General features: G+C 43.0%; 1 protein-coding gene across 4 annotated transcripts in view; it reads left to right on the top strand.

The window, feature by feature from the left end:
* The first annotated feature begins 739 nt into the window (after positions 1–739).
* The window catches only part of CNDP2 (carnosine dipeptidase 2), a 28,896-nt gene continuing 15,904 nt past the window's right edge, over positions 740–13,731 (top strand). Inside the window, exons 1-4 of one of the 4 annotated variants that reach the window (XM_089516936.1) lie at positions 740–859; positions 7,704–7,796; positions 10,720–10,863; positions 13,485–13,647. In XM_089516936.1, the coding sequence (XP_089373062.1) occupies positions 7,734–7,796; positions 10,720–10,863; positions 13,485–13,647 (370 nt within the window). In that variant the 5' untranslated portion in view covers positions 740–859; positions 7,704–7,733. Of the gene's footprint in view, positions 860–1,824; positions 1,993–6,768; positions 6,878–7,703; positions 7,797–10,719; positions 10,864–13,484; positions 13,648–13,731 lie in introns of those variants that run through there. The other 3 variants (XM_089516935.1, XM_089516937.1, XM_089516938.1) reach the window with 3 other exon arrangements.

The following is a 13,731-nucleotide window of genomic DNA, read 5'->3' as shown; positions in this document are numbered from 1 at the left end:
TTTTTTGTTGTAAATAAGGATTTATATTAATGTTTTTTAAAAATATTATTATTATTATTATTATTATGCTTTATTTATATAGCACTGTAGATTTACATAGCGCTCTGTATACAAACAATAAAATAGGTAAATGTAAACCTGCCCATGGGGCACATTCTAAGAAATAATAGCATAATACATATAAATAACACATAACAATTATTGACGTTTTTGGCTTTTAGTTGGTTGCGCCCTCCATTTTTCTTGAGTGTCCTACATTCTGGGCAAATTTTATCCTACATTTTGTCCTACAATATTTTCTTCCTACATTTAGTCCCGGTTTGGTGGTAGCAAATTACGGCAAACCGAGATTGATATTTTTATATCTTTATAGATGCAGTGATTCCCAAAATCTGGCCTTTTTTTTTTCTTCTGGACTCCAGAAATCTCAGAATCCCAGATCATTGACCAAGAAGGCTGAGGCTTCTGGGAGATGAAGCCCATAATAACACCTGGAGGACCAGAGTTTGGGAATCACTGGTATACTATAGACAGTATAGGCTAAACTAGAGCCTACAGCGCCTGGGGGGGGGGGGTATTGCTGGTCGGTCTCCCATCCAAGTGCTAACCGCGGCTGACCCTGCTTAGCATCCAGGATGATAGGGATTCCTGGCTCCTCCCTCTGTCACTCCAGCTCCTCCTTTCTGGGCGGCCAATGGGAGGCTGCTGCTCTGCCTGCTGCCTGGCCCTTCTCAGGAGGAGGAGGAGGAGGAGGAGGCTCAGAGTCAGAGGGACCCAGGCAGCAGGGGCTCCTTCCTAAACTGCTGCTGCTACTCCTGCTTCTTCCTTCCCTCCTTGAGCCAAGGCTCCATTGCAGCAGGTGAGTGAGTAAGACCCACAAAGCTTGCAGGCAGTGCCTTAGGATTGCAGGCTTTGCACACGTGGCAGCATCACTAACTAACATGCCCCCCCCTCTCTCTCTCTGGGAGGTCCTACATTTCCCCCCCCCCCCACCCATATTTTCCCTTTTTGAGCAGGACTCTCAGAAAAAAGCATGCCTTTTTATATTTGTAGTACTGTAGCAGTGTTTTTGGGTCATGTTCCAGCCTAGCTCAGAACTAGCATGCATCATGCTCCTTGACATTTCTAGGGCCGGGGTTTTTAATTTAATTTTTTGAGCTTTCCTTTTTTGGGGGGAAGAGGGGGAGGGCGTCCTCTTTTTCCCGGACGCGTCCTCCTCCATTTTCAGCCTTCTGTAAAGTGTCCTCCCTTTTGGATTTGTCTTTCCAGGAGAGTTTATGTTTATTATTATTATTATCATTATTATTGGCTTTTTGGGGGAGGGGTCTTGTTGTCCATTTTCGAAAGGCCTTCAGGGTCCCATTGTGGCCAAGGAGGACTTGGAGGAAATGGAGGACAGGGCCAAGGAAAAACCTCCCAAATGCTGCTAGAAATGCCAATGCCTGCTTCATATTCAGAGGCTCCAAAAGGGAGGAGGCTTAGGAACAGAAGAAGGTGGGAATGGAGGGCCAGGCTGGACTCCCTCTCCCCAAGCGTCCTCCTTTTCCCGGACCCGTCCTCCATTTTCATTTCCACATGCAGAAAGGATTTCCAAAAGCGTCCTCCCTTTTTGGGGGAACATTTTTACATTTCTAGTAAGGAGTGGTTTTGAGCTTTTTGCTTTGGCCCTCAGTCCTCTCTTTTCCCCCTTCGCCCTGGAAATGTAGGACCCCCAGAGAAGGCGTCCGGGAAAAGGAGGGCGCTGGGTCCTAGTGTGCCCAGAGGGGAGGAGGCTCGCCCAGGGCTTTCCCTGGTGCCCAGATGGCGAGGAGGAGCCTGGGGGATTTGCTCTGCCGCCTCATAATCCCGGGGCCTCGTCCTCCAAAGGCCTGGGCCTAGGCAGCCATGGCGGCGGCCCTCATCCTCTCCCGCTCCTTCCTCCGCCGCAGCAGCAGCAGCAGCAGCAGCTTCCGAGGAGGAGGCCGGAGGTGGAGGGCAGCCCCCGCCCGGAGGGTGAGTCCCTACTAGGCCCCCTCGGGAGGAGGAGGGAGGACAGGGCCCCTCAGGGAGCCTCAAGAGACATCCCCCTGGAAATGGCAAGCTAGGCTCCCTGCTCAAGTTGGAGGACACTCTGAGGTCCCTCTTGGGATGGAGGACACGTCCGGGAAATGGAGGACGTGCCTGGTCACCCTGCTGGGCCCCACAGAAAAGCTCAAACCACTCCTGGAAATGCCAGGGCATGTCTCTTAGGCTCAAATTGGAGGGCATTTTGGGATTCTTCCTGGACAGAAGCTAGGAATGTAGGACTTGTCTGGGAAAAGGAGGACCTCTGGTTACCCTGGGTAGAAGAGCAAAAGCCAAATTGGAGAGGGTGACCAGATGGTCCTCACTGCCATGGAGGACCAGGCACCCCAGAATGGAGGACTGGCGTTGGAGAGGCTGGGATGCTGCAGGAGAAAGCTCTCCTCTGTTGTTCCCTTTTTTGGGCTGCATCCACACTGCAGAAATGATCTGGTTTGGGAAATCTGGGGGCTGTCATTTTGGGAGACATTTAGCCTTCTCTGCCAGAGAGCTCCACAACAAACTACAATTCCCAGACTCCCATGGCATTGAACCATGGCAGTTAAATTGGATTATTTCTGCAGTGCGGATGTCATCATGGCAAGTTCTGAAAGGGGGATGAATGTCCACTACTAAAAACCAGAGGCAGGCACAGAAGCACTATGCAAGGCTGCACTGAAAGAACCCCAAAGAATCAAGTGTCCTCCTTGAAAACAAATATTTCAGCCAGTGTATTGTAATGGCACAGTGGTCCCCAAGCTGTGCCCTTTAAAAGATTTTGGACTTCAACTCCCAGAAGCCTCAGCCAGGTTGGCCAGTAGTCTGGGATTCTGGGAGCTGAAGTCCAAAGTCCCTTAAAGAGCACAGTTTGGGGACCGCTGGGTTAGAGGATGGAAGTGGCTCTTGAGTGATGCAATGAGTTAAATCATCCCTTTATAAAAATAATCCCTGCCTTTCTCCACAAGACTAGAGGTGCATCTGCACTGCAGAAATAATGCAGTTTGGCATTACTTAAAGCTCCATGCTACTGAATCCTAGGATGAGTAGTTTTACAAGGTCTTCAGCTTCCTCTGCCATAATGCTGGTGCCTCGCCAAACTACAGATCACAGGAATCTATAGGACGGAGCCATGGCTGTCACAGTGGTGACAAAATGCATTATTACTATAGTGAAGATGCACTCTAAGAGGAGTCAGTTTCAGTCCCCATTGATTCATGAAACTCATGTATGTGTGTCATTATTTTCTCTTTCTCTCTCTCAGCCTGGCCTACCCAACAATGTTGTTGTGAGGATCGGATGAGGAGAAGGGGGGCTGTGCATTCTGCATTGAACTCATTGGAGGAAATACAGAGTGTACATGTAACAAATAAATATATTGCATTGCAAAGAAAAGAAAACAGGAATTTACTAAATCCAGAAACCTGCTGCTTCAGGAGCGCTTATCTCTGCGCAGTTCACCTTTTATTGGGAGTTTTGCTTTCAATTTGTATTTGAGAACTGACCTTTCTGAATTTGGGAGTTGTCATTCATACCTTTACAGTAATTACTTCTGATCCCTATGCCAGCCTGTTTCTTGTAACTTTCCATCCCCTCTGCCTGCTTCTAGTTTCAATTCTCTTTCTTCTTGTTTCCATTTTTAATGCACTTTTGCTTTCGCCTTGTGTTGCAATTCTGTCCCTTCCCCAAATGATTTCTTCACTTATGACTATAACAGATCTTTAGCATTTGGCTGGTTTTGTCAGTGCTGGCGCATGTGATCAGATAGTGGGTTTCTTGTGTAAAAGTTTGTAAAGGCCCAGTGCTCCTCAACTTCCCAAAAAGTTAGGACTTCAGCTCCCAGAAACCCCATCCAACAGCAATTCTGGGACCAAGTTTTGAGAACTATTGTCTAGCCTGCCTTACAAGTTGTTTGAATATTTTTCCTCTGTAAACTATTTTGTCTTTTCAGCAGGAGAAAATAGCATCATTAGTGTGACATGCAAATAATAATAATAATAATAATGTGGAGTTGAAAGCTTTCACGGCCGGCATCCATAGTTTTTTGTTGGTTTTTCGAGCTATGTGGCCATGTTCTGGAAGAATTTATTCCTGATGTTTTGCATGTATCAGTAACTAATAATAATAATGCCTCTATGTTTCGCAGTGCCAGATATGACTGACTATAGAGTTTCAGAGCATCAGTGATTCAGATTCTGTACAAAAATCAAGGAATCCAAGAATCTTGGAATCTAGGATTATCAAATAATGGGACTTAAAGTTTCAAAGGGATGAACAAATAGGAACATAATTTGTTGTTCAAGTCATTTCTGACTTATGGCAACCCTAAGTCAAACCTATCTTATCATTTTCTCAGCAAAATTTGCTCAGAGAGAGTTTTCCTTTGACATCTTCTCAGGCTGAGAGAATGTGACTTGCCTAAGGTCACCTAGTGGGTTACCGTGCCTGAACAGGGATTCGAACCCTGTTCTCCAGCATCCTAGTCCAATGCTCAGACCTGAGTATTATTATTATTATTATTGGTTATTTTCTGCCTTTCTTCAATGAGTTCAAGTGGGTATCATTGGCTCTTCTCTTCCCTACTTTATGATCTCAAGAATCCTGTCTTTGGTCAGGCTGAAAGAGAGTAGCCTGTTTATGTGTTACTTAGCCAATTGGAAGCAACATTCAAGCAGGCAATGCCAGGCTCCATCCACCTCCATCAACACTTTCCTCCAACAAGTCTGAAGACAAGAAGTTGCAGTTTGTGTGGAGACTGTCTCAGCTCTTGCTTATGTGGAGAGTCTCCATATGAACAGGTGATTTTCTGTTCAGAGGCATTGTTTTGCATGGGAGAAAAGTAACTATGGAGGAAGGAATTGGCCTTGGATTTCCCCTGATTTCATATTGTTTTAGATCAGGAACTAATGCCTAAACAGGGCAAGTCACTGGCCCAAGGTCTCCCTGTACATTTCATGACTCATTGATTATTTGAATTTAGATTTTCATCAGTTTCCTGCAACATATTGGCCAAACGTTTTCTACCTAAGAGGTACAGCTTCTGGTAAATGCTATCCTGAAAAACAACTGTATACTTACTTTGTTGTTATGTGCCTTCAAGTTGTTTTTGACTTATAGCAACCCTAAAGCAAGCCTACGGTGGATTTTTTTTTTAAGGCAAGTTTCTTCAGAGGGGTTTTGTATTGCCATCCTCTGAGGCTAAGAGTGTGTGACTTACCCAAGGTCAACCATTGGGTTTCCATGGCTTATCTGGGAGTAAATCCCATTCAAACTGAGAGACTATTTTATTAAATCACTTGCCTATAGTATTATGCTATATGTATCTTGTTTGTAACCCTCTTGCCCTCACTTCAAGATTGCAATCATGCAAAACTCCTCAGATGTTGTTAGACTGTGACTTCCAACTTTCTTCATCATCAGCTCTCCTGGTTGGAGATGCTGGGACTTGCAGTCAACAACATCTGGAGGGCTGTATGACTCCCACTCCTCCCTTACATCATAAAATGCTGAAGAGTTATGTGATTGCAGCAGACTAGCTTGAAGAAGCTTTCATTAAAGACTAGAATAACTAGTAGCTTAAATCTGAAATGTGAGACATGGTTTCAGGATTCCTGAATAACTGGAATTTAAAATGTTGCTAGAGCTGTAAAATCATGGGAGCTCAGAATATTTGTGAAAGCTGCAAGAAATCCCAGTAGAACATGGCTGGTGAGTGTCTGGTCTACATTCAGTTCTCCCAGTTTTCAGAACATCCTGGGGAGGGACAGGTTTGATAGTTTTTGGGCCCCTGATAAGAATTACTTTAACAAGGATATTCATATGAAAAGCAGGCTTGGACTCAGAAGGAGGAGGAATAAAGATAGGAGGAATGAACATCAATAAGATATGTAAATGACAGAATATTACTAGTCAAAAACATCATAGACTTGGAACAATGATTATGGAAGGTTAAAGAAAAAAATGCAAAGGCAGGCTTAATGCTGAACAGAAAAAATGATTGCGGAAGAACTACGTACATTCAATTTAGTGGAAAAAGGCAGCAGAGAGGGCCCTCCAGATGCTGGACACAACTGTCACCATCCTCACCATTGTCTGTTCTGGCAAAGGCTCCTGTTAAAGTCTGACAACATCTGGAGGGCCACATGTTCCCCACATCAGGACCGACAGAAAAGTCTCAGAAGCAGAATTATATTCTTGAGTAAACTCCTTCTCCTTGCAAATAGCTCTACTATCATGGTCCTTTCCTTCCACTTGTATTTTACTTCCACTACAAGCACAGTGCAGCCTGTGAAGGAAACTACGATATAGGCAGGGTGGGTGCACGAAATGGCTTATATGTAAGATATGATTCTTAACAATGCATGTCCCAAGAGTAACCTCCGCTAAAACTGCAGAGCAGTACACATTTGAAAGTAGGACAGCTGACACAGCTTTCCATACTCTGCTTACGCCTATCATCATGTGACTAGTAGAATGAATCACATTGAGCTGTCTCATTTATCAAGGCTTCATGACTTTTAAGTTGCATCTCTGTAGTTTTTAGGAAAAGCAAACAGAATGAATTAAAAAGTAGAAGTGTGCATCACAAGTTTGATTTTGGGTCTCAGTTTGGATGCAACCTGATCGTTAGAGGATTAACATCCCAAATTTCAGTCAAAGATGGTCCCCTCCCCGCCATCTGGTTCTGCATACCTATAAAATTTGATTTTCTTTTTTTTAACTGCTTGTGCTTTGTTTTATTTCTTGTTATAATATGGTGAAAGCTACAGCGATTCTTGCCTGAGAGGAATCAAACCTACCAAATTTCAGAAAAACAGATCTAGGATCAGCCTTTACAGTAGTAAGTAGTGGGCAAACTACAGCTTTCCAGATGTTGTACCACTGCAACCTTCAGCAGCTCTAGCCAGCATAACTAATGGTGAAGAAGCCTGGGAGCTGCAGACCAACAACAACTGGAGGGATGGATTTTGCCTTTCCTTGCTGTACAGGCTAGGGGTACACACACACACACACACAAGCTTAATCCCTGTTTTTTACGTGGACCATTTGACAAACAAAACAAAACATTTAAATATTGATGTTCTTCTAGAATAACAAAAATTGAGCATTTTCCAAGCATGTCTTCCCAGGTTGCACAGAGCTCAACAAAACATTGAATACTTCTGCTATTAGGAGAGAATGCTGGCTAGTAAAACTGTCCTGTACTACATTGCTACAGTATTCCTCCCACACAGTCCTGTACTTAGAGAGCCATGCTAAAGCCTTTGGCTGATTAGCTATAAAGCTGTAAGTCACAAAAATACATCCTTCTCTTTGTTCTCTCGCCCCATTGTAATGTTTTTCTTAAATAGAGAGCTTGGAAAATTGATCATTTTTTGTGTCAAATGGTCCGTATCTCTCCAAATTGAAATTGCTAACAAATTTTCAGAAGCAAATCTAGTTTTGGTCTGCTTTTGGAGGAGCCCTTCTTTGAATCAGACAGATTAATTTCTGGATTCAGAATTTGTGTTGAAAGCAAAGGGCACTTCAGTATAAAGGAATAGCCTACTCAGCTAAGGCTATAGTCTGCTGAAGGCTCTGAAGTCTAAATCTTGAGTTCCTTGATTGGGAGAAGATTGGGATAAAAATAAATCAAATAGTAAATCATTTTTCTTTTTACATTTTAGATTTTTCAGCCGCACCGTTCAGATCAGAAAATGTCATCTGTTCTTGAAACCCTTTTTGAGTATATCGATAAACACCAAGACCTGTATGTTAAAGTAAGTAAACTCTTTTAAGAGGATTAAAACCTAGCTTCTCATTTAGTGACAGGAAAGCTTAGATATGCATGTTCAGCTGCAAAACCGACTGTTGCAAAGCAGTTTGTAGAATCATAAAATCAGAGTTGGAAGAGGCCGCAAGAGCCAGCCAGTCCAGACTCCTGTCATGCAGGAATACACAACTACAGCACCCCCTGAAAGATGCCCATCCAACCTCTATTTAAAGACCTGCAAAGAAGGAGAGTCCCTCACCCTCCAAGGCAGTCTGTTCCACTGTTGAATGGTTGGTTCTTTCACCTGTCCTAATACCATGGAAGATAAAAATCGCATCCTGGCCAGTTTGGAAGTCTTTATTTGGAAAATCACACTTCTCTGTTAATCTGTAATTCTGTGAATGGTAGGGTTGGTGTAGATATAACAGTCCTGTCTCGAGGCAAAGGAACCAAGAGCAGGCTGTAGGATATGCTTCCTTCTGTGACTGTAATGAGTTAGGCTTCTGCCACTAGCAGATGAGTTCTGGAGTCCTTGTTAGCATCTTGGCCAAACATTAACAGTCATCTAGTGGTACAGAAAGGGCCAATTTGTATGAGTGGATTTATTTGATAACCCCCCCCCCCCCCATTGTGATGGTATTTTGAGGCCAGAAAACATATGAAGTCTGAGAATGTACTGGGGGTAATGATTTTACCATCTTACTAACCTATATCTCTTGGGACCCTTCTTCCATGGACCTTCCCTGGAGCAGGTGCACAACAGTTCAGGAACTCCATAACTAGTTATATGGAATTGAATTGCTGGCTGGGGATAGACTGGATAGAATTAGTTGTTTAGATGCTTAGTTCTGCGAGTGGCTAGGGAGGGATGTTGGGTCTCATGCTTCTGTGCTGTAGACCATCTGCTGTATGATTCACCACCTGTAAAACAGGAGAGAGTTTTCGTTTTGACCCCCATGGTATTTGGGATTTCAGCTCTTAAAAGCCTGCACAGCATGGTAAAGATTCAAATTTACATCTGCATGAATCTTAACCTTGAGATTATTAACCAAAGAAATTGAAAGACTAAATTTCCTGGATGAATTTTGTAGCAGTATGCTCAGGGACAGTGTTGGAACATTTCTTGTAACTGCTTTCCCTGTACATCAAGATGGAAATCCCTGCCAGTAGTAGAACATGCACAGGTGATACCGGGGTTATGGGAAAATGTACTCTGTTTCTGTGAAGATTTTGGGATTCGTACTACTCAACATATACATCTTATGGAAGTGCAAGTTCTATGACCAAATGAGTCTCCCTACCAAAATGAATCACAACATCAACAACAGATATCCCTGCACTTAGAAAATTAGCAGATATAGGTTCATTGTATGTTTCCCGGAGACTAGTTTTCTGTGTGTGGGTAGGAATGTTTATTTTGTTTGGCACGGAGCATCATTTCATCGTGTGAACCATAAGAAGCAAACAATAAAATGCATGAAGGGCTTTTGTAGTTTCCTTTCTGCAAAGAGCTGTTTTTGAAAGTGGCATTTCCTTAGTTGGGGGATCATTTGGCAGGAGGAACAGAAACTAGTTATGCCTATGTCTAGCTATCACCACAAGGCATATTTGAAATGGCGAGAAGTATATTCTTCATAACTTCTAGTTTTGTGATGGTAACTACCCTTGTGAGAGTCAGCATGGTATTAGTTTGAGCATTCAACCAAGATTCTAGAGATCATGCTTCAAATCCCTGCTTGGACATAGAAATCCACTGGGTGAACTTGGGCAAGTAACACTCTTTCAGCCTCAGAGGAAGGGAAAAGAAACCACTGAACAAATCTTCCAAGAACACTCTGTGGTAGGTTTGCTTTAGTCACCATAAATAGGAAATGGCTTGTAGGCACATAACAACAACTTGCCATGTAGTGTGGTGTGCAAAGAATATTGGATGGAGAGGGCCTGTACATAGTGGAAGCAAAGGACTCTGAATCTGAAGATACCAGGATAGCTGAAATCTTCCAGGAAGATTTACTTGGGCAAAAGCGGGCCCAATTTTACCTTTCTCTATGTAAGATAGAGAGAATTCCAGGTTCCTCATTCCTTGGAGAAAAGGACTTGGCTGTCACACAAGGAGCTTCTGCAGCTGCTGGCTAAGTCACTCACCCACTTCAGCCACCATTTGTCCTCCATATTGAGATGGTGGATAGCAAGGGTCCAGCAGACTCTTGAAGGAACAGGTCCTCCCATCAGTCAGCTTATACCTGTGACACATAAAGGGCAGTTATTGCAAGGATCCCTATTTCATTTAAAGTGTGGAAGCATGGGTAGGAATCATGCATGTACCACATGTGTTTGGAGTGCAGCTCCTAGTATTTCTCACCATTTACTATGTTGACTAGGACTGCTGGGAGTTGCAGTCCAACAACATTTGGAGGTCTGCATGCTTCCCATCCTTGAACAAAAAAAGTGAGACTAGTGCTTGGAAAGTGGTTGGGGCTTGAAGGTATCTCAGTGGACTGGATGAGGAAATGCCATGGTCGGGATTTGTTCCATGGACTGGAACTTCCCCATCCCCTCCTTTCCTTAACCTGTGCTGAAACTGAGACCACTACACACTGATACACGAGTGCCAGAGTGTTTTAAAATTCTGTTGTTCTACAATTCAAGATGACTCAAAAATCATTGATCTTTCTGCTGTAAAATTGCCATCTCCAGCTTTGTGCTTTGCCAATGTTTTAGACTTCACCTCCCAGTAATTATTGGATGTGTATCTGGGGTTGCTGGGGATTGAAATCCAAAGCATCTGGAGCTCACCGGATCACTGAAGCTCATGAGAAAGGAAGGCAAAGGTTTTGGGGACTATTGCTTTGATGCAGCCCAGTACATGTTGTATTGTTACACTTCCTCACCCTTCCCTTTGCCTTTTCTCCTAATCTGTTTATGTATAGCGTCTGGCAGAATGGGTGGCAATCCAGAGTGTATCAGCATGGCCAGAGAAAAGAGGAGAAATCAGACGCATGATCGAAGTTGCTGCCAAGGACATTGAACGACTGGGTGGTACAGCAGATCTGATGGACCTTGGGAAACAGAAGGTAGGAAGATGTGCATTTTTCAGGTAGAGTCAGAGCAGCAGAAAGATAATCCTAGCATCCCAGAGAGGTGTATGTTTTAAACTGTATTCATTCTGTTGAAAGCATTTTCTCTGCTTTTTAGTACTTGCAGACAATTGTTCTTCTGTAAACTTAGGACTTAGAACTTTAAAATGGCAACATAATGGTGAAGGATGAACGATATTCCTGGCACAATCAGTGGTACTATTAAAGGCAGTTTAACTGTTAAGACTGCAATTCTAAAACACAGCCCATCATAGTGAATGGTGTAGAAGATGAGAATTGTAATCTAATAAGATTTGAAAGGCAATGTATTCCGCATTCTTGGTTGAAGATGTGCTCCACCATTTAGAAGCTGGGTAAGCAAACAGCAAGGTCAAAGAGATCTCCTGTTCCAAGATAGAATAACTAAAGCAGAATTACCCCATGAAGCTCTTGGTTTTTTTTTTTTTTTTCAGAAGTGTAGAGATAAAAATATGCCATTATCTCCATTTAAATATGCACTCCAAACTCATTGGCTCTAGGGAGATGCCTGTTCTGTTGGCAGTGGGGACCAAAGATGTAAACAGGATCTCTGCATACAGAGGAGTTAGATTGATATAAATACCCCCCAACCATATGGATCGCATGCCACTGTTTGAGAGGGAGTGGGGGGGGGGGGTTTGCTTTTGTCTATCTTTCTTGTTGGGAAAAGGGTGTGATGAGAAAGGGAGAAGGAAAGCTGTGTATCTGTGGTTGTTTGAGGGTGCAGAAATGAGGAGGATATGGGTGGGGATAGGTGGACAGTGTGTAAATGGAGATGTCAGTCTTGTTCACATTCACTACCAGCATATATTTATCCACTTAGCCACTGGCATGTAGCTCTGGGGGCAAAAAGTTTATCTAGACACATCTAGCACACTGTTGGCTAGGTCAGTACTTCTTAAGCACTAGTATCCTGGGGGGGGGGGGACTTTTTTCCATTGTGCCAGGGACCAGTACCATATTTGTGCCCATTGGTTAGAACTTGTTACTTTTTTCCTGGCAATTTTCCATGGCCCAGCAGCCAACAGTTTGCAAGCTTTCACAGGTCCATGGACCACCACTTTGAATAGCATTGGCCTGGATGTTGCTGCAGCATAAAACCCCCAACTATTCTTTTCAGAACTGGAGGGTGAACACATCTTAAGAAGTCAAATCATTCTGCTTCTTGAGACTTTTGCTTGCTAGGCAATCTAAAATCTATCCTCTTCTCTTCAAAGCCCCATTTTCAAAGTAACTGGTATCAAGTTAAGCCTGTTTTGCTGTGTGGGCTGTTGTATTTTGCTTCGAGGGCTGGCTTAGTCTTTGCTTGTAGTTGGCCTTTTGGCTGGGAAAGCATTCTCTAAATGTAGTCAGCAAAGATCTGCTCTTGTCTCAGCCAGAGTTTGGAGTGAGGCAACATGCCACATTGAACACTAAGTCATATGTGATTTTGGAAGCTAAGCAGTGGTTAGTACTTGGATGGGACAATGCTGACACTTTCTAACTAGGACTAGGAAATAATCCTGTCTAAAACCATGGAGAGTCCCATTGAAAATTGTAGGGAGAAATTAACTCTTTAAGGTTGATAGAGTCTCTTAGAAAATTGAATTAACTGCCTGATAGCCAGTCAACTTCAGTCGTGCATGCCACACTCTGCTTGGTGCTACATCTATCTAAACTGCTGTGTTCGATCTACTAACAGACTCCTTTCATGAACACTAAAGGTTTAATTTCTCCCTCTCTCAATATTAAGCTACATGAAACAATACTTAGCCTCAGCTGCCTGTGTTTCTACAAGTTATTTTTTGTTTCAAGTCCCAGAATCCTTCAGCCATCACAAAAAGTATTTTTTCCAAGCTTTGATCTTAGTCTGCTATTGATATTTGAAAATTATTGCATCATGATTAAAATGCCAGATGCTAATGACACATAATAAAACTGAAGACACTTGAGATGCTTGATCTTCATCAAACAAGAGGCTGTTCTCTTTTCTCTAAATATATTTTAGATTATTCTGATTTCTACAGGTTGAGATGTAGTCACATCAAAAGTCTGACCTTGGTATTCAGGACCAGTCTAGTTGTTGTGGTCAATGTGTCTTTGCATTTGCCATGCTTAGTTTGACCGTAAATTTTCAAAGATATAGTTTTGCCAGAAAGTACTTGTATTGACTCATCCTAGGAAAAGAGCATTTCAGTCCAAGAATCAAACAAGTCAAACTGTTCTAGCGGGACCTGGAGGTTCCTAGAGAGACATTTTTTCTAGTAAAAGAAAAAAATAGTGGGGTTTTTATTTGCAGTTTTTCCGCTTTTACAGAGATCCTGCACCCTTAACCCCAGTGATTGTGGAGGCTCTCTGCTGGGAAACTTTAGCATGAGAGTTTTGCTGCGCTCATGACCTGCTGTGGATTTTGCATAAGCATCTGGTTGGCCATGATTTGAAGAAAACTCTGTGCTAAATAGACTTTTGTTCTGGCTCAGGATAACTCTTTTTCTACATGATGTAGAGCTTTGTCTTGGATTTTGTAATAACATTGATTGTACCTGCAGAAAAGGTCCCCAAAGAATCTTGCCATTGACATCTAGTATTTTAAATTCCAGTTACCTGACGGTTCAGAGATTCCTCTGCCTCCAATTATTCTGGGCAAACTCGGGTCAGATCCTCGCAAGAAAACCGTCTGTGTCTATGGGCATTTGGATGTCCAGCCTGCAGCACTAGAAGATGGCTGGGATAGTGAACCTTTCACTTTGGTTGAACAAGATGGTATGTTGTGCAGATTCTTGGCTTGTGTCTTTACATATCTGACATGAGAGATAAAATGTCTGAGGCGGTCTTATGAGAGGCTGC

This window comes from Sceloporus occidentalis, unplaced genomic scaffold (assembly GCF_023333645.1).
Source record: "Sceloporus occidentalis isolate IW3139 unplaced genomic scaffold, rSceOcc1.0.p SCAF_3, whole genome shotgun sequence".
Lineage (NCBI taxonomy): Eukaryota > Metazoa > Chordata > Lepidosauria > Squamata > Phrynosomatidae > Sceloporus > Sceloporus occidentalis.
The sequence above is the reverse complement of the archived record's forward strand: the minus strand, read 5'-3'. Positions and strand labels throughout refer to the sequence as shown.